The 21,931-nt window shown below is 30.1% G+C and overlaps 1 protein-coding gene across 1 annotated transcript in view; it reads right to left on the bottom strand.

Moving 5' to 3' along the window:
- Positions 1-206: 206 nt before the first annotated feature.
- The window catches only part of LOC129318502 (TMV resistance protein N-like), an 80,051-nt gene continuing 58,326 nt past the window's right edge, over positions 207-21,931 (bottom strand). Inside the window, exons 2-12 of the mRNA XM_054963319.1 lie at positions 6,797-7,907; positions 6,416-6,694; positions 5,521-6,336; positions 4,989-5,442; positions 4,330-4,777; positions 3,901-4,010; positions 3,141-3,186; positions 2,193-2,594; positions 1,869-1,984; positions 1,673-1,774; positions 207-663 (exon numbers count right to left, since the gene is read on the bottom strand). Coding sequence (XP_054819294.1) covers positions 215-663; positions 1,673-1,774; positions 1,869-1,984; positions 2,193-2,594; positions 3,141-3,186; positions 3,901-4,010; positions 4,330-4,777; positions 4,989-5,442; positions 5,521-6,336; positions 6,416-6,694; positions 6,797-7,907 — 4,333 coding nt within the window. The 3' untranslated portion in view covers positions 207-214. The remainder of the gene's footprint in view (positions 664-1,672; positions 1,775-1,868; positions 1,985-2,192; positions 2,595-3,140; positions 3,187-3,900; positions 4,011-4,329; positions 4,778-4,988; positions 5,443-5,520; positions 6,337-6,415; positions 6,695-6,796; positions 7,908-21,931) is intronic.

Genomic DNA, 21,931 nt, shown 5'->3' with positions numbered 1-21,931 from the left:
TATGAATGACATTAAGAGATGCTTAGACGTAGAATTGAATTCTTATACTTTTTCTTTTTTTTTGTTACTATTACATGTCACAACCTTCGCTTTGCTGTTGCAGTATGTTCCTGGTTGTGAACATTTATGCAGTTATGTTTTCATTTAAAAACATATAACCTAATACACCTAATTAGAAACCTTGTTCTGATTTCAAAGTAGACATACCATTTTTCTAATCTCCAACCAGGCCCGCGAGCTGCTTTAAACAAGCCGACTTCAACTTCAACTTCTCCTCGTTGGTGTAACCCAAAAATTTGCCTCTACGCTTTTCCATTTCTGATTTCCATCTGCTTGTTTCAAGTCTTGCATCCGAAAGGTCTACATCGTAAAAAATGGGCAAAACCAATTTGCTCTTTGTTTTCATACAATCAAGGATCATGACAAGTGTGTCGTCTCTTGACGGAGAATATGTGAAGAATTCATTAGAGAATACAATAATTAAAATCCTTGACTCTTCAATTGCTCTAAGAGATGTTGGGTCCGAATCTTCATTCCATTTAATGCTCACAACAACTTTAAAAGCATTAATATTGTTCTCATATAAAGCATTATATACATCGTCCGCGAAAATGTCACTGCAGGTATCTCCAAAACTCAGGATCAATACATCATGTCTTGGCCCTTGCACAAACAAACACGAGGCATACATTCATGTAGTTTCTCAAAATGCATCTTCAGACTTTAGCGAATGAAGTAAAATTAATGCATGGCATCTTCATAGCTAGTCAACGCGTATCATTACCAATTAATGTATTTGCCATACCAAGAATGAAAAATCTTGTCTTATACTACAATATTAGTATTGGCATTTTTAGCAACAAAATGAAAAAAGTATTGACATTTTCGCCGTATTATTGATTATGACTTCAATGGAAATTTAATACACAGCTAGCGATATAACTGAATCTTAAACTACAATATCTGCAACTGCAAGCTAATAATGCATTAAACTATAACAGGCATAAACTTTTTTGCTCAAAAAAATATAATGGACATAAACACGAAAACAAATATTGTAAGAGACTACTTGTGTAGAATGCCGAACAGCCTATAATTTACAATCAACTACTCTCTCTATTAAAAATTATAAGGCATAATTCACTAAAAAAAAATAAAAAGCATTTTTAATTAAATCTCATCCCCAATAAATTATTTAATTATTTTTAAACTAACATCATCTTTGCATATTTATCCCTATTTAATATGTTGTTTCATTTAAAAATAAATATAAAATGATTCATTTATTAAGGGTATTTTTTGAAAAAAAAAACATTACTTACATATTCAAACACTACAAATACTTTACATTTTTGAACATCTAACTCCTTAAAAAATGCCTTATATTTTTTAATAAAGGAAGCTAAGTATATAATAATTTGCATTGATTTAAATTTAAGTGTTTGGCCTTTGATTGAAATTTTGAAATATTTAAATCCTATATTATAATTAAATTGTTATTTTGGTCCTTAACTTATTCATATCAAGTCCATAATTATTTGAGATCCCAACTTAAATGGACTTAAACGTTAATGGGCTTTATATCGGTCCACATCTAACCCGTATTGCTAAACTGATTCAAATTCAATTAGTGTAAGCCCACGGTAAAAATAAAAAAATAAAAAATTCTAACCTTCATGATGACTCATGATTCTCTCGATTAACTCTGAGGGTTTTATTGAATATAAATTCCGGTACGTATCATCTTTGAGCTCTTCTCTATCTTGTGGTTGTTCTACATTTCACCAATGAGGCAGTAAATCAAAGAATGTTTTAATATGGGAAAGAATGTGAATGTTTACACAAAAGGAGGTTGGAGGGAAAAATACCTCCATGACCCAGAGTGTTTCCAATTGGCTCTATTGGTTTTGTTAAATGTTCCAAACGAAGGCGCCAAGAAACAGCTTCAACAATGTGTGGGATAACTTCAGAAAAGTTTTGGATCCTGTGTAAAAAGTGAAAAGTAAACAAGTCAAAATTTGAATACAACATTCCTTTTCTTTTACTTAAAGGCACCCTGTGTCATTAAACCACGACATAACACATGCAGCTTATGTGCTTCAAATCAAATCAATTATATGTTTTCTTTTCTTTTCTGAAATAAAATGAGTTAAGAATGTGAATTATGCAGTTATGTTTTTGTCGAAACATACCACTTTTCTATGCTCCAACCACTCATGCAAGCTGCTTCACGCAAGGCCGACTTCCACCTTTCCGCCTTTTCCGTGTCATTCTTGGAATGCTCCGCCATTGCTATTCCGAAACTTCCCAATTGATATCTTACATCTGAAGGGTCTATACCACAGAAAATTGGGAAAACCAATTTGCCCTTTTTCTTCATACAATCAATGATCATGGCAAGCACGTCCAGACACCATGTGCAATGAGCATAGGATTCAGAGAATACAATAATTGAAATCCTTGACTCCTCAATTGCTTTGGCCATAGTTGGGCATAAATCTGCATTCCATCCAGAGCTCCCAACATAGTTGAAAGCATTAATATCGTTCATACATAAAGCATTATCTAGACGTCTCGAGAAAATGTAGGAATCTCTGCAGGCATGGCCTTGTCTCATGTTAGGCAAATCAGACGGTCGCCTTAAGCCTAAAAAAAAGTCTACTTATACCCTATATAATTAGTCATTATTTTTCTTGTTAAGCATTAATGGTAATTATATATCTTATATAATTAATTATAATTTTTTATTTGGTATTAATGTTAATTATATATTCCCATCAAAAATTTGTTGCCCCATCTTCCATTGCAATTATCACTCCTATTTCAAAATTTTGTTAGTCTTGTAACGTCCAAATACAAGCACAATCATTGCCTTTCCGCTACCACTCTGTTTTTCATCTCTCCTCCCTTAAATCTCAATCAAACCTTTGTTTTTTTAAATTAAAATTACTTAAATCTTATTTAAGGTCAATCATGTTACAAGATAGATTAAATGAATTAGCTAAATTATCTATTGAAAATGAAATGTTAAAATTAATTGATTATAAAAATTTATTATCTGATTTTGCAGTTCAGAAGACTAAAAAAATGATATGAACATATATAAATAATAATATAGTAGGTTTCTTAAATAATTTCACCTGCAGGCTTCTTTAAAGCTCAGGATCAATACATCATGTCTCGGTCCTTGCACAAAAGAAGATGATATAAGCTTACAAACAAACACAAGGCATACACATTCATGTAACTTCTGGATATTTGTCTTTAGCTAATGACATAAAATGTATGGCATCTTATTAGCTAGTCAACACTTATCATTACCTATTAATATGTATTTGCTATACCAAGAATCTTAATCTTCAATATTAGCATTTGCATTTTTTGGTGTATTATTGATTGACTTAAACGGAAATTTAATACATAGCTAGCGATATAACTTAATTGTAAACTACAATATTTGCAAGTTAATAATGTGTTAAACTATAATAGACATAAACCAATAAAACAAATATTGCCAGAGATCCTCACTGTGTAGAATATTTGCTGAAGAGCCCACAATTTACTATTAACTATATAATAATTTGCAATTGACTTTTTTTTGGTACAATTTTTGCAATTGATTTAACTTTAAGTACCTTTGGCGTTTGATTGAAATTTTGAAATACATCTAAATCCTATATTATAATTAAGTTATTATGTTGGTCCACAACTTATTCATATCAAGTCCATAATTATTTGAGATCCCAACTTAAATGGACTTAAACTTTAATGGGGTTTATCGGGGATTTGGATCCTCTACTCTATACCCTCCCTCAATGTGGGGCAGTAAATCAAAGTATGTTTTAACACGGGAAAGAATGTGAATGATTACACAAAAAGAGGATATGGAGGGAAAAATACCTTGATCACCCATAGTGCTCCCAATTGACTCTACTGATTTTGTTAAATGTTCTGCAAGAAGGCGACGAGAAACTTCTTCAACAATGCGTGGAATGTCTTCGTCCTCCGACCTACTCAATTCCAAGCATTCATTAGTAAGCACAAAGTAAGGAAGTCAAAATTTGAATAAAATATTCCTTTTCTTTTACTTAAAGGAAAACTGCGTTATTATACCATGACATATTTAATAGGAAGGTCTGTCCACAAAAAGTATAACACACGCAATTCACATGCAGCTTAAGCGCTTGAAATCGATTATTTTCTTTTCTATTTTGAAATAAAATGAATTAAGAATGTCACTTATGCAGTTTTATATGTTTTTGTTGAAAAACTTGTAACAAACACCAAAGAAATTCTATTTTGGTTTCAAAGAAAGAAGTAAAGACATACCATTTTCCAAGGCTCCAACGACGCATGCAAGTTGCTTTAGACAAAGCGAACTCCCACCTCTGCACCTTTTCCATGTCATTCTTGAAATATTCTGCATGCTCCGCCATTGCTACTGCAAAACTTCCCGATTGATGTCTTACTTCTAAGGGGTATACATCGTAGAAAATTGAAAAAACCAATTTGCCCTTTGTCTTCATACAATCAATGATCATGGCAAGCGCGTCAAGACACCATTTGCAATGAGCATAGGATTTAGAGAATACAATAATTGAAATCCTTGACTCCTCAATTGCTTTGACCACAGTTGGGAGAATACCTTCCTCCCTCCTGAATTTAGCATTGAAAGCCTTAATGTTGTTCTGACACAGAGCACCGTACAACTTGTTCTTGAAAAAGTAGGAATCATGATCGCTGGCTTGAAAACTCAGAAATACATCATGTCCCCATACTTGTGCAAAAAGAAGATGATATCATTATAGCCATAAAATATTGATGCTAATTTTAATAGTAAAACTACACATTCTACCAGCAATAGATAAATGCAATATGCTTATATGATCATATCAAAACTTCAAAATTTTATAATCGAGGTATAAGTGTATGAACAATAATTGAAATACAGACTAAGAAATACGAACAGTATATATATACATATATACCTGGTTGCAAGTTATTTTCAAGCTTCATGCCTTGTTTGCCTACATTAGTTCCTAAATGAATTTCTGTATCTTGAATATTATTCTTGACAAATATCTCGACATGATTGCGGCCATTCCACTTGAATGATTTGGAGAGTTCGAGTTCAGCCTTGTTAATAATGCTGAATAGATCGAATATATATAAATGATCAACTGTAAATGATGAGAACCACTGTTCAGAAAGGACTTTATGGCTAACACCATCTATCCGCACGGAGATATCAAGGTCAACAGTGTTGTTTATGGGTGGTCTTTCCGGCTGGTTTATTATCATAATCCATATCAGAATCATTGAGAACTTTTCACCAATCGAAAAAGAAAGAGGGGAACTGCTAACTTTGTTGAGCATCAAGTCTTCTGGGAACTCTTTTTCTGGAAAAACATAGTTTAATTTCCCTTCCTTGGTGAAGAGTACCTGCTCACATTACGAAAAACAAAATGATAAATGATATATACGTAACAAAATAGAAAAATTAAAGATATGAACAAAGACCTTATCCAATACTCTGCCTTTAGAAATCATAGTCAGTGATTTGCAATTTATGGCGCTAAATTTTTTTAGGTTTGGCGGCATCCCAAATATATATTGAAGCTGCTTGCAATTATCCAGGATAAGACTTGTCATGTTGCAACATTCTTCAATGCATGCAGGAAGAGTTGTGAATTTTCCACAACTTAGGTCTAACTGTATCAAATTTGGGAAGCAAGAAAGACATAGTGCAAGAAACTCATTTGTCAAATTGCAATTTGAAAAATAAAAATATTCCATTTTTGAAGACCCATTCCTGTAGCTGTCTATGCTTGCTTCTTCTCTATCTTCACATATCTTCAAATCGCTCATCCCATGACAAAGACTTGTGCAAAGAAACCAGAGCTTTGGCAGCATGAAAATGCTAGCTGGTAGTTGCTTAAGATGATGACACTCCTCCATGTTTAAAATTTCAAGCCCAACGAGTTTGCTAATTGAAGATGGCAATTCCACTATGGCTGTCCTATCCAAGTCAAGTTTTCTCATCTTTGTCATCTTCACCAATATTTTTGGGAAATATTGTAGACTTGAACATCCTAACAGGTTGAGATGTTCAAGAGATTCCATGCTAAGCTCAAGTGGTAGAACTTTCAAGTTTTTGCATCGCATAGCACTCAATTTGCTAAGTTTACTTAAACTTCCAACTGAATCATGAATTTTAGTTAGGCTTGTACAATCATCAAGACACAACTCTATTAAATTAAAAGCTCTTGATAAGTCTGGTATTTCTTGTAAGGACTTACAACTTTTAAAATTCATGTACTTTAAACTCTCGAACTTCTGCACATCATTGGTAAACAATTATATTTAAAAATTACAAAAAAGAAACAAAAACATAGTTCTAGTCAACTATACTTACCTTATCAAATGGCAACTGGAGCAAGTCAACATAACTGTAGGACAAGTTGAGGTAGACAAGTTCTATTGGACAAAAATCAAGTGGTAAAAATCTAAAGGGGTACTTCTCCCACTCCAACCACCTTAAACTATTTGGGAGATATATGGGGCCTTTAGGAAAGCATGCATTCTTTATCACAAGCATTTTGAGATTCTTCATCTTCACGAATGCCTCTCCACTCCAATGTACTTCATTACCTTGAGGTAAGTCTAGAACTATGGCCTTTACTTTATTAGTTCCCTTTCAAAATGAAAAAACACACAATAAATTTCAAACTTTGGATTTGCATCAATAATTAGTACAGTTTTGAAAGAAATTAAAAATGCATGTTGGTGGTCTTACTATGTCATGTTGCAAGACTTGAAGAATGTCTCGATAGAACCATAACCTGCTACGTTCACCAGGCTCATCTTGTGATTCTCGACGAACAATCTCTTTACCCATATCTTCCATTAAGTCATGCATTATCACACAATCTCCTTCAATCTTTATGAGGGATTTATCCATGAGCACGTTGATAGCATTTTCCGGTGGGATTTCATGAAGGTATAGCAACCGACACTTAACATCGCCCAATTTCTCACCATTGAAGAAACAAGCCAAGTCAAGGAAAACTTTTTTCTCGAATTCTCCTAAAGCATCATAGCTTAATTGGACAACTTTCAAAACTTTTCCATGCGGTATTGCTTTAAATTGATCCAAGGCAACACTCCATTGATCAACTCCTTTACCACATAAATCAGAGCCAATAACTTCTAAAGCTAATGGGAAGCCACAAGAATAAAGTATTGCATGATTGGAAACCTCTATGAAGTCAGACTCCACATTCTCTTTTTTAAAGGCATGCCAACTAAGCAATTGAAGAGATTCCTCTTTATTTAATTTTCTAACTTCATAAATGCATTTAACATGAGTATGACTTACTAACAATTGTTTATTCCTTGTCGTGATGATAACTCTACTTCCCAAACCAAACCAATCACAACTCCCAGCTAGTGCTTCTAATTGTACCAATTCATCAACATCATCAAGAATCAAAAGAATTTTCTTCCGACCAAGCCTACGTTTTATTATTGGTATTCCTTCATGAAAATCACCCAGTTTAAGATCCTTCTCCATAACTAATTTACGGAGTAATGTCTCTTGAAGATGTGGTAGACCATTTCTCTTTTGGGACATTTTTCTTACATTAGAAAGAAAGCATAAGCCTTCAAAATGAACAGCTATCCCATTATACAAAGCTCGGGCAATTGTCGATTTACCTATTCCACCAGGCCCCCAAATCCCTATCATTTTAGTTTCCTCGATAGACCGAAGCTCTAAAAGTGTGACCACTTCTTTAACGCGAGGCACAAGTCCAACTGGATAACTAGTAACATCCAAGAGATCATGATTAATCCTAGCAGAGACTTCACTAATGATCTCTGTAATACCTTCTTGTTCGTTTGTAATACTGTCCAATTCATAAAAAATAACTTTTAGTCATATAATAAATGATTACACTCCGATCTAAAAAATAAAATCTCTGCCGGCTGTTTCATTCCTCGTTTCAATGATTAAACAATAATAGGTAATTGTTGTGAAATTATTAAAAGTTTTAAATACTATAATTTCAAACCCAAAACCAATTTTTAGAAAAAGTTAATTTCATCGGACAAAAGTGATAAGTGTACATGTAAGTATGATTATGTATATGACAATCAAAATAGTTACGTAAATTAATAGATTTCTAATAAATTGAATAGCACCTCTGCATATTGGGGGAAGTATATAGGGCATGCGCAAGTATTGTTTCTATTATTTTTTAAAAAAACACACATACATTTTCCAGAGACTACGTATACTGTAAACACGAAAATAATGGAACGAATCTGGCCAAGTCTTCATTATCATCTAGGATATATTGTACTACATATGATTGTAATATTGTTATTAAGCATTTATAATTTTTCCATCCTGTTAGATGTATGTCTTAATCAAAATAATACCAAAAATGTTTTTAAAAAAAATGAGAGAGAAATATACGTGGGTTTGAGATGACAGCCTTTCAAGTTTGCTGCTTGGGACAAAGCCAACCTCCATTTTTCCACTCTCTTTTTGTCTTTGAATCGTTCCTCTAGACTCGCCAATGCTTCTGCATAGCTTCCTCTCGGACGTCGAAGCTCCGATGGATCCACATGATAAAACACTGGGTATATCAGCCGACTTTCCTCCTTGAAGCAGTCTAGAATCTTTGCAAGTTCTTCCAAGCAAAAGGTTGATTTTGCATAGTTTTCAGAGAAAACTATGATAGCTACTCTAGATTCTTCTATGGCTTGGAGAAGTGTTGGGGTGATTTTTTCTCCAGTTCTGATGCCTTCATCATCAATAAAGGCACGAATTCCTCTCTGGCGCAGAGCCTCGCGGAGATGGCCAATGAAACCTAGGCGAGTATCTTCACCGCGAAAACTAAGGAACACGTCATAAGTCCAGTTGTAAGTGACAGAAGAAGATCCAGCTTGTTGTACCATGATAATCACATCAGACTCGCAGAGCTGAATGAAAATGGGGGAAGCACAGAGCAAAGCAAAAAGATCAAATCCCACAGGAATGAAATCTTACGAAGCTGAGCGCATGATCTTAGAGGAATGGTTAGAGATCAAGAAAATGGCGGAAGTGTTGAACAAAGCAAGAACAGATCTTCCAGGACTGGAAAGACAGTACATAGGAAGTCGGGAAACGCGAATTTTATTCTTATTTAAACTTATTAATTGTAATGTAAATTTAAATTTTTTATTTAAATATAATAAAATTAAAATATTATTTTTTAGATACATAATAAATTAATCACCTCTTATTAACTTTAATAATAAAATAATTAAAAGTATTTTATAATAAAAATAAAAGGAAGTAAGAAAATAGGAAATGTGAACCTGAGACATGGAGAGAAGGAATTAATTATGTACAGTCTTATTAAAATACCCTTCATGTCATTTGCTTACTTGGAAGGCATTTTTGTGTCATTTTCCAGAATATTGAGCTTGATTGTTTTTAGAATATAAATATTATATCGCCTCTCATTCGAGCAGGGATGAAAACCGAATCATTCCCATTTTGCAAATTATAAAAAAAAGAAAAAAAAAACACACACACACACGGAAAAGAAAAATTGGTTGCTGTATTTTTTTTTAATATATTCAAAAAAGTTAAGTACTTCGTAATCACTGACCGGGAAGGTTCGCAGAAGTTTCTTGTAAGTGGTGCCATGAAGGATGAAGCTGTCATGCATAAATTCCTACTTCCTGCAATTGGACGGTGATACGAAAACTCCGCGAAGCTTCCTTGTTGGAGGAGGATATCTTTTCATATACCTTTAATAGTGCTGTAAAGCGGGCCCCAGCTTTATGTTCTCAGTCCTATAAGTCTAGGTTTTTTAATTTTGATCATTTTTCTCCAACTTTGCTCTTTATTTAAAGCATTCAAGAGTCTCTTTTTCTTAGCGAAGAGCGCCAATTAAAAATGGCAGAAGCGCAGAGCAAAGAAGGAAAATCAAATGCCACTGGAATGAAATCTCTGAGTTGAGAGCATACACTTAGCGGAATTATTAGCGATCGAAAAAATGGCCGAAGCCTTGCGCAAAGCAAGAAAAGGATTGAGAGGCCTGTTTTATTGTGTTCTTATTTTTCATTTTTAAAAAATGTTTTACAATACAATTTTTAAATTGTTTTTTAAAATAAAACAAAAAAATCTGTTTGATTATATTAATTTAAAAAAATTTTAAAATTAAAACCGTAATATTGCCTTTCCATTAACAATAGTTTATTTTCATAGTTAGTTGATAAAAAATAACAAAAAATAAAAAATAATAGTAAATGATTAAAAAAATTTCTTGATAATTTTTAATATTATTTTCTGATTACTTAACATTGGCTACTAGCAGAGACGACATTAAATCAAAAAAAAAATTAAAATCTCAGAACCTTCTAAACGTTTAATTTAAGGGCTAAATTGCCTTTTAAACCTGCAAAAAAGGGGGGAGTATATAACTAACCGGATTATGTTTGGTCAAGTTAGTGTGTCAATAAATTGGAATTCGAGTCACAGGAGAGATGCTTTTTAATACCTGACGATGACCTCAAGAAGATTACCTTACGTAAAAGGGGAAATGATAATTAGATTCTAAACGAATGAATTAATGATATTTTAATTCTTAATAAAAAAATTTTACAAAATAAATTATAAATATAATTTAAATAGATATAAATAAAAAATTTTGTAACAATTTAAAAGTTATATTTAATATTTAAATATTTATTTATAATTAAAATTGCTGAATTTATAATAATTTAAATTGATTTTTTTTAAATTTTTGAAAATTTAATTAATATTAATTCAGTATTTTATGACTTAACTACCGTTCTCCCCGCTTAAAAACACACTTGTTTATGGATATATATATATATATATATAGAAGAGAATTTCCTGGAAGTTTCGTGAGATGGTGACGCCTGACAGATGCTCAGTGAGACTTCAAACCATTTTTTTTTTTTTGCCGTGTTTTAAGTGTTGTGCACTTTCCCTTTCTATTTGTGCTGCGCCCTTAAAGTTCAAAGGAAATACGACGCAGCTTTGTGGAGGTGTGATAGCATGCTGAATCAGCAGGATCCTCCACCATTGACTTAACAGAGAAGAAAGGGGCGGAAATTAACAAGGTGTTCGCTGCTTCGTAGAATTGACGTTCAATTATGACTAACCTACAGCCAAAAATGGCGAGTCAGCCTTCCACTATCCCCCAGACCTGTGAAATCTCTTCTTGTTTAACTTTTTTTTTTTTGGACCAACATCTTCTTGTTCAACTTTACGCGTCTTCATTTTCAGGCTTTCAGTCTAGTGAGAGATTACTTGTGCAAGGATCGCCTTTCAGATGAGAAGACCTTCAATTATTATGAGATCTCACTCTAACCCTTTTCTACATGTTTTAGAGGACTGATTTAAAACTATTTTTGAACATGAAATGAAGGAAGTATTCCTGGTTTGAAAAAGAGAGAACATATTGCATAGAAATGTAGAGCTTATACATGTAAAAACTGAATATTTCCTTGTTAAAAAAAAAATTTTTAACTTCAATTGTTGATGAGCAAAAGTCCACTTTTTTATATATTCAAAAAAGTACTTCGTATCATTGACCGGGAAGGTTCCCAGAAGTTTCTTATAAGTGGTACTATGAAGGATGAAGCTCTCATGCATTAATTCCTACTTCCTGCAATTGGACGGTGATACGAAAACTCCGCGAAGCTTCCTTGTTGGAGGATATCTCACCCACATCATTTTATATATTTTTTTAATTTCTTTTTTCTTCATTTTTTTTCTCTTATTTTCTTCCTTTTTAATTTTTCTTTCCTTCCAAACGAAGGATTAGTGCTGTAAAACAGGCCCTAGCTTTATGTTCTCAGTCCTACAAGCCTAGGTTTTTTAATTTTAATTTGATCATTTTTCTCAAACTTTGCTGTTTATTTAAAGCATTCAAGAGTCTTTTTCTTAGCGAAGAGCGCTAATTAAAAATGGCAGAAGCGCAGAGCAAAGCAAGAAAATCAAATGCCACTCGAATGAAGTCTCTGAGTTGAGAGCATACACCTAGCGGAATTATTAGAGATCAAAAAAATGGCGGAAGCCTTGCACAAGGCAAGAAAAGGATTGAGGGGCCTGTTTTATTGTGTTCTTATTTTTTATTTTAAAAAAATGTTTTACAATACAATTTTTTTAATTTTTTAAAAATAAAACAAAAAAATCTGTTTGATTATATTAATTTAAAAACATTTCAAAATTAAAAATTTGTTTGACAGTAATTTTTTAAAAATTAAGTGTAATGTATTTTGAAAACAAGAAAAATAAAATGAAAATATTTTTAAAATATTTTTATTTTAAAAAATAGAAAAATTTTAAAAAAATTAAATATAAAATATTTATTCAGATGAGTTTTTAAAATTTTTTAATTTTTACATATAAAAAACTATTTTTAAAAAATAGGAACCAAACAAGTCAAGATCTCCCAGGATTGGAAATAACAAAGAAGGATGTTTGAAATGTAATATAATAAGCAAAGGTCATGGGAAAGTGAATGGAAATTACGGAGAAAAACATCACTAGGCGACATTGACTTTTGAGTCTTCTTTAATAGGTTTTAGTCATTATGTTTGGCCACCACAAATGCAAATGCAACTTCTCATTATTTGCAAGAATGAAAAACGAAGTTTTGTGCCTTTTAATTGTAGCAAACTTATGTATAACTATTATTTGAATTCAAAATTAATTGTGAGGAAAACAGAGGAATCAAAATTAACTCGCGATTTTAGGGACTGAGGATTATTAAAAGAATTTCTCTTAGAAGTTGCTGGTTCTCCATCATCAACTTCTGCTGGCCAGGTTTCAATGCAGAATTACTCTGTTTTCTTTTCTTTTCTTTCCTTTTCTTTTTCTCCCTTCCCAATTCAAAGAATAAAAAATAAATTATTCATACTCTGCTTTATTCCTGCTTTTGCTTCCATTCCCACGGTCACAATTCCAAGTCATTCCTCAAAATGTTGCATTTCTAAGGATGAGTGTGAAAAATTGGATGATCTGAATGTCGTTACTTGACATCATGGTCTTCATGTTCCTTCGGTTTGTTTTTATCAATTCCTGTGCTGTATAAGTTTGATCGAGTTGGATAAGCAGAGGGTTGAATGCTCTTTGTTTTGCTTAGAATATAAATCTTATAACCCCTCTCATTTGCTGAGTTTTAAGGAGATTCAGATGAGCATGGATGAAAACCGAATCATTCCCATTCGCAAATTATATATATATATATATATATATATAAGACATACGACGAAAAAGAATGGATAAATTGGCTCAGTTGCTACACAAAAAATTTGTACACAAAAAATATAGATTAAATTTTTAAAAATTTTGGAGTATATCTGATTCACATTAATATATCAAGAGTTTATTATTAATAGAAAAGAAATTTATCACTGAAAATTTAAAAATTTACAAAGGTTTATTATTGATATATAACAATATATCTTTAACAAATATAATGAATCGATCATAATACAAAACATAATAAATATTAAATTATTTGTTTGATTTAATCTTATAATATAGATTATATTTGTAAAAACTAGAAAAAGAAATTGTTGATGTATTTTTTTTTGTAAATACAAAAAAGTTAGAGAAAATTACATCGAGGTTCCACTAACGAAAGTTTATTACAGAGAGATCCTATAAATTTTACAAAATACTTTCAATTCCTAAATTCTGCACATTAACAATTTAATTTAGAATATTGATAAGTGGGCAATGGCCATTGACAATTGGGCAACAGCAAATTGTAAATGACCATTGCCTAATTGTAAATGTCTTTAGTCAAGTTATTAATATTTTTAATCAATTTATTAATGTAGAAAATTTAAAATTTGAAAGTATTTTATAAAATTTATAAGATTCTTAATTAATAAACTTCCATGTGGATATAATTTTTCCAAGTTAACTGCTTTTTCATGTCATATTATCATTGCCCAGGAAGCTTCCCTGAAGTTTCTTGCAAGTTGTATCGTAAAGGATGAGCTGTCAGTGTTATGCATTGATTCACACTTCCTCTAATTGGGATGGTGGTGCCAAACATCCACAAGGCTTCCTTGTATTCTCATGCCGTTTGTTCGCTGAAACAGATAGGAAGGAAAATAAAAATATACTCACGATCCAAAATATAAATATTTTTTCAAATAAATTTAATTTAAAATATAAATACTTTGGCCAAAAAAATTAAAATATAAATAATTTAATATATGAAAATTTATTATTTTATTTTATCTTTTATATTTATTAATTTATATATTTATATAAAGTTATCATTCACTCATCAAAAAATGCATTGATAATTTAAACTAAAAGTTAAAAAAATAATATATATATATATATATATATTGAAAATGAAGATTTTAATTTTATGACTATTTTTTTAAAAAAGCTACTTATATTTTAAACTACAGGAAATATATGATAGTTCCCGCGATTAATGATGGTGTGTTATAATAGTATTTGGTGTGACAATAATTTTTTAATAATCAAATATAACGTATTTTAAAAATAAAAAAATAAAAAAAAGAATAGTTTTAAAAATAATTAAATTTAAAATACTTATTCAAACAATTTTTTTTGGAGATAAAAAGTTATTTTTCAAAACAAAAGCCGAGATCTCCCGGGACTGGAAGTAATAAAGAAGGATGTTGAGATGTAATATAATATAATGAGAGGAACGGAAATCACGGAGGAGAAAAACATCACATTGACTTCGACTCTTCTTTAATGGGTTTTAGTCTTTTTGTTTGGCTAACACAAGCACAATTTATAGCGAGTATCACCTCGTGGCTTAATCACGCTCTAGTCATAGTACTAATTTTTGCTATTTGGTTAGTGATGGACGCATGACATGGGCGACATAGTATTAATGGTAACGAAATTTGAGGATGGTAATTATGAGTATGGTGACATAGAAGGAGCCCAATACTTCCAATCCAACATGCCTAAAGACCGATTACAATATATTGGAGGTCAAATGACAAGAGCCCAAACTAAAGTCATGAAGTAAGCCTTGTTCGATCTTGTGCAATAAGTTCAAGAGTTTGGAGAGCATTGGGACACTCCTCTCAAGCCCAAAGGAAAGCATTTATACGTGTATAATATACTTAAGATCCAAACTCATAAAGAGTCAAGCCCAAAAAATGCAGACCTTAGCCCAATGTAAGGAAGACTACAAGTTAAGCCTCTTACAAACAAGGAGGCATGAAACCCTAGTGAAGAAGCCAAAGGTGGCGTGATTTTAAATTCTTTATGATACCTTGATTGTTTCCTAAATTATTTTATATTTTAATGGTCCTTTGATTTGATTTTCTATTTTGAGTCTAGTCAAAGGTTAGAATTAATTATAGTGTTAATTTTTTAAATTTTTGTAATCCTATAATTTTAGGATCACATCTCCTAAATTATATGGCTGAATATTTTATCATTATTTTATATTGTTTCTCCTTTTAGTATCAGGAAATTAGAGTTTTAATTTTAGGAAATATTTTTTTCTATAAGCCTATATAAATTAGGCATGCTCCCTCTTGTAAACTGAACATAAGTTGAATAAAATTATTCATTTTAGAGTTTATAACTCTTGTGAGCCTTAGTGCTTTGTGGTGGCATCCCGTGTGAGACACAGACGTGATCAACTATTGTGGTGTCTTCAAAGGTTAAGGTTTATAGAGACAGGTTCTCTAGAGGATCTTCTCCTTGATCATTCTCCCCTTATTTATTTCATATTTTTTTATTTTCGTCATAAATTTCATTTCTTTCTTTTTGTTCTTGTGATTTTGTTGTGACAGGATTCTGTCCCTAAACTAGCACGATTCTGTTTTCGCGTCCCCTATCAATTAGTTTCCAAGAAAATTTAAAAGGAGACTCACCATTTTTTCCACAGATGCATGATCAACACTATCAAACCAGAGACCACGTTTATGAATCAAATTTTCATACATCAAATAATCCTACTTGATTTTCTTGGAACTGTTACTTCAAAAAAACAAAAAAAGGGAAGCCATGAGCCAATGAAACCTAAACGAGTATCTGCGTCATCGAAACTAAGGAACACCGAACATGTCATAAGTGCATGTGTAAGATCCTGCCTGTTGTGCCATTATAATCTTAGGTATCAGACTTGCAAAGCTGCATTAAAAATGGCAGAAGCGCATAGCAAAGCAAGAAAATCAAATTCCACTGGAACGAAATCTCAAGGAGTTGAGCGCATATTCTTAGCGGAATGACTAGAGGTAAAATAATGATAATAATAATAATAACAACGGAAGCATTGAATTGAACAAAGCAAGAAAAGATTTGAGGGGCCTGTTTCACTGTGTTCCCATTTTTTATTTTTAAAAATTATTTTACAACACAGTTTTAAAAATTATTTCTTAAAACTAAATAACAAAATATGTTTGATTGTGTTGATTTAAAAATATTTTAGAATTAAAAAATCAGCCAATATCGCCAATGATTAATAATGATGTATTGTGATAATGATGGGTCAAAATGACATTAATTTCTAAATAATCAAATGTAATATATTTTAAAGTCAAGAAAAATAAAACAAAAACACTTTTAAGATGTTTTTATTTTAAAATAAATAAATGAGAACAGTTTTAAAAATAATTAAATTTAAAATACTTATTCAAATGAGTTTCTTAATTTTTTTATAAACAAAAAAATTATTTTAAAAAACAATAGGGCTGGAAATAACAAAGAAGGATGTTAACATGCAATATAATAAGCACAGGTCATGGGAAAGTGAATGGAAAAAAAACATTAGTAACCGACATTCACTTCGACTCTTCTTTAACGGGTTTTAGTCTTTTTGTTTGGCCAGCACAAATATAATTTCTCATTATTTGTAAAAATGAAAAGCAAAGTTTTGTGTCTTCTACTTGTAACAAACTGATGCTTTCAACCATGTAAGACACATGTGTAACTATTATTTGAATATATAATTGTGAGGAATAATGAAGAATCAAAATTAAATTGTGATTTCAGGGATTGAGGATTATTAAAAGAGTTTCTCTCAAAAGTTGCTGGTTCCTCCATCATCAATTTCTATTAGCCAGTTTCAACTTTCAACAGAATTATTCTATTTTCTTATTTTTTATTGTTTCTTTTTGCCCTTTCCCAAGTCAAAGAATAAAAAATAAATCATTCAAACTTTGCTTTACTTCTGCTTTTGCTTCCATTCCAATGGCCATGGTTCCAAGTCATTCATCAAAATGTTGCTTTTCTCATGATGAGTGAGAAAAATTGGATGATTTTAAATGTTGTTACTTGACATCATGTTCTCGGTGTTCCCGTTACAACACTTTTGCTTTATAATAATAATTTTAAATTGTTGTTATAAGTTATAACAATGAAAACTGTTGCATTTAACTTTAAACAATATTTATTAATTGTTGCATATTCCAGTATTATTTATTGTCTTAGGCAATAACATTTAATAAAAATTGTTGTCTTAGAGAATGACAATAGGCAACAACTTTTATATCAAACTTATTGCAATAGTTTCGAAAAGAGTTGAGTACATACCGAATTATTAGAGATCAAAAAAAATGGCGGAAGCCTTGCACAAAGCATGAAAAGGTTTGGGGGGCCCTGTTTTATTGTGTTCTCATTTTTTATTTGTTAAAAATATTTTACAATATAATTTTATTTTTAAAAAAAAATAAAACAAAAAATTTGTTTAATTATATTATTTTAAAAACATTTTAAAATTAAAAATCTGCTTGACAGAAATTTTTTAATAATTAAGTGTAATATATTTTAACAAGAAAAATAAAATGAAAATAGTTTTAAGATGTTTTTATTTTAAAATAAAAATGAGAAAAAATTTAAAAATAATTAAATTTAAAATATTTATTCAGATGAGTTTTTTAATTTTTTAAATTTTTACAAATAAAAAACTATTTTTAAAAGTAGAAACCAAACAAGCCAAGATCTCCCAAGATTGGAAACAACAAAGAAGGATGTTGAAATCATGAACTGAAATGTAACATGATTAGCAAGGGTCATGGGAAAGTGAACGGAAATTACGGAGAAAAACATCACTAGGAGACATTGACTTTGAATCTTCTTTAATAGGTTTTAGTCTTTATGTTTGGCTACCACAAACGCAAATACAACTTCTCGTTATTTGTAAAAATGAAAAACAAAGTTTTGTGCCTTTTAATTGTAACAAATTTATGCTTCCAACAAGGCAAGACATGTGAATAAGCATAACTGTTATTTGAATTCAGAATTAATTTCGATGAAAATTGAAGAATTAAAATTAAGAGCCTGTTTGGCAACCTGTTTTAAAAATAATTTTTTATTTTTCAAAATAAAAGGACAAAAAAAAATTTATTTGATAACATGTTTTTAAAAAGTATTTTAGAAAAAAAATAAAATATTATTTTAGAGAATAGAAAAATAAAAATAACTTTTTAGTGTTTTGGGATTATTATTCCAGAGAATAAGGAAGAATAAAAAAAACACTTGTTTTTATTATTTTTTATTCTTAAAACATGTTTTACAAAATATTAATTCTCAAGACAGTAAAATAAAAACAATTTCAAACAGTTCCTAAATTGTAATTTCAGGGGCTGAGGATTATTAAAAGAATTTCTCTTAGAAGGCACTGATTCCTCCATCATCAACGTCTGCTGGCCAGGTTTCAATACAGAGTTGCTCTGTTTTCTTTTCTTTTCTTTGTTTTGGTCCCTTCCCCATTCAGAGAATCAAAAATAAATTATTCATACTCTGCTTTATTCCTGCTTTCGCTTCCATTCCCAAGGTCACAATTCCAAGCCATTCCTCAAAATGTTGCGTTTCTAAGGATGAGTGTGCAAAATTGGATGATCTGAATCTTGTTACTTGACATCATGGTCTTGATGTTCCTCTTGTAGCTTTTATCAATTTTTGTGTTGTATAGGTTTGATCGAGTTGGATAAGTAGAGGGTTGAATGCTCTTTGTTTTGGCAATTTAGCTTCTGCTATCCAAAGTTTTGGCAACGAATGAATGCTGGTCTAGTTCCAAACCTGATCTTGGACACCGGTCAAAAAAAGATGATCTTGAAGAAGTGAAAAGGGCTCTCGACTCTTGTGCGATGCTTGGCAAAAAATGACAGTTAAACAGTATTTTTATAAAAAGTGAAGTAAAGAGACAAGGGATAAAAAATTTTTTAAAAAAGTGAGGTGAAAAGAAAAGTGATAGAAAAATAATATGTGAGATTTATATATTTTTATTTTTAACTTTTCAATTCGATATGAGGAGATTTTAAAGAAAAAATTTTATTTTTAAATGTACCCATTAATTTTTTTAGTTGCCTTCTCTTACTTCCTCCCATTTTTATTATAATATTTGTAGTGTAAGATTAATTAAACAAATGTTAATTTTAAATCTTCAGGTTAATTTTCAGTTTATATTTAATTGTAGTTTCAAAATTTAAGATTATTAAATGTTTAATAATTTAACAAATAAAATTTTAAATTGGATAAATATTTTTGGCCAGCATTGGATAAAATAATTTTTTATTATGTTTTTTTCAATCAATAATATATGATAGAAATTATTATATATATATATATAATATGTTAAAACATAAATTTTATTATATAAATATTTTATAAATAATAAGGTTATTATTGTTAATATAAAATTAATAATTTTTCTCTCCCATTTGTTTTCTCTAGCTTAGCTGAGCATAATAAGTAAAAATCGCACATTTTTACTTTTTTCTTTTTTCATTTTTCTCTCCTCCCATTTCTTTCTTTCTCATTTTTTTTTTGTGAGCCGAGCATAGTATTAAAAATGAAAACTCAATATAAAATTGGTTTTCTTTCTTATATTGAGGAAAAATTATGTTAAATAAATATTTCTGTTGCCAAAAAAATAGATCTTGTCTTTCAAATTTTATTTTTAATTTTTATCCAAAATTCTAAGTAAGACTATAAAATATTGGAAAACATTCATGAATTCATATTTTTTATCTAAGGTCCTCAATTAAATGCATGGTTTCGCATTCGATTCTCGAAGCTTATCCAACCATCCACCAGAACTAACAATTTCAATTAAGTTCAAAAAATCATTCACTAGCGTAAAAATAGGTTTCTAAACATGCCTTTCTAAACCAGTTCTTACGTATACAATTTACAAAATAAAGGTAATGATATTTTTGTAATTAAATGGCATGTCTATTAGCTAGACTTTCTAAAATGGTTCCCAAAAGAACTGATCTTAAAAGTTGTGTCCAAAATATGTTCTTTTTTTATTCCCTTTATTCTATTAATAGACATAATTTGTCTTTGGATTCCGCACATATGGATAGAAACAGATCCTTTTTCTTTATTCTATTAATCATTAATTAAATATTATCGTTTTTATAGAAAGATCAATACATGTTAAAAAAGGTAAATGAGTTCTACAAGGAATTAAATATTAGAAAGGGAGAATGATTGTTAAGTTTTTAAATATTAAATTAATAACAGTTAGGTAGACAATTTTGTTTTTAAAATGAGATGCAAATATGAATCCAAACATTTTTTTAGGTTAGATATTTAAAAATATAGGTATTTTTAATTTTTTAATATATAATTAATGATTTTTTTACAAAATACTATTAATAAATAAATTACATAATCCTTCACCTTCGAATGAGATGTCCTATTTTGACAAAAAAAAAATACTCTATTAAATAAAAGTAAATATAGAAAGATAATATTAATTTATAAATAATTAATTAGCTTATCTAAGAATGTAATGTGATTAAAAATACTTTATATTTTTTGAGAGAGGGTAATTATATGAAAAAAGATATACTACTTTAATATAATTGATTTAAATATTGAGAGAATTACAGTTAGGTCCCACACAAGAGAATTAATTATTGCACGGTCCATTGACAATTGGACTAAACCGCATTGACAAATTGCAAGGTTCATTGACAACTAGACTAAACTGTATTGAGTTGACAGCTGGACTAAATTACATTGACTCAATACAGTTTAGTTCAGTTGTCAATGGACTTTGCAGTAATTAATTTCCTTGTGTGGGACTTTAACATCATTCTCCCTTAAATATTTTGCAAATAAGGAACACATCACCAACAAAAGTTAGTCAAGTTGATAAAAAATTAACTTATAACTTATAAGATTGTGATATTAAATGTTGTTGTTAATATAAAGACCTCGTTATTGATCAATTTGTATGTACCTAAGTGAATACTCCTTTTATCTTAAATTATAAGACACTTTTAGATAAAATCTTACATATTAATAAATTTTATTAAATGCACCTAACAACCTTATCTTTTCAAAATAGAAATATAAACTTCTACAAATGCTCATCATTTAATATATTAAAAAGAGAAGAGATGAAATTAATTATAAAGAGAAAGGATAATATTAAAATTGTCAAATTTAATGAAATATTAATATATTTAAAATATTTTATATTTTAAAATAAAAAAACTTTTTTAAAAATATTCTATAGTTTAAGACAAGAGGGAATAGTTTTTAAGCTCGGAGGTATGTTAAAGCTTTTGTAAATTTTTGAAACTCCACTAACATAATTTTTCTTCTATTACCAATAAAAAGAACACATCATTAGTACCATCTATGAGTAATTTATTATTACTTTTTTAAAAGTAAAAGCAAAACCAACCCAGTGGTGGTGGGTGACATGTGGCCGTGAACGGAAAACACGGAGAAAACATCACTAAGCGACATTGACTTTAATTCTTCTTTAACGCGTTTGAGTCTTTTTGTTTCCCATGCACGAAGACCTGTTTCAACAGCATGGTGCTCATTACATGATGAATAATCTAGAGTTTAAATTTGTATATTTTATTTTATATTTAATAAAATAAAAATTATAATTACAAATTTTAATAAAATTAC

This window comes from Prosopis cineraria, unplaced genomic scaffold, assembly GCF_029017545.1.
Source record: "Prosopis cineraria cultivar Desert tree isolate PC_DT_omini unplaced genomic scaffold, ASM2901754v1 PC1, whole genome shotgun sequence".
Lineage (NCBI taxonomy): Eukaryota > Viridiplantae > Streptophyta > Magnoliopsida > Fabales > Fabaceae > Prosopis > Prosopis cineraria.
This window is presented reverse-complemented; position numbering and strand designations above follow the sequence as displayed.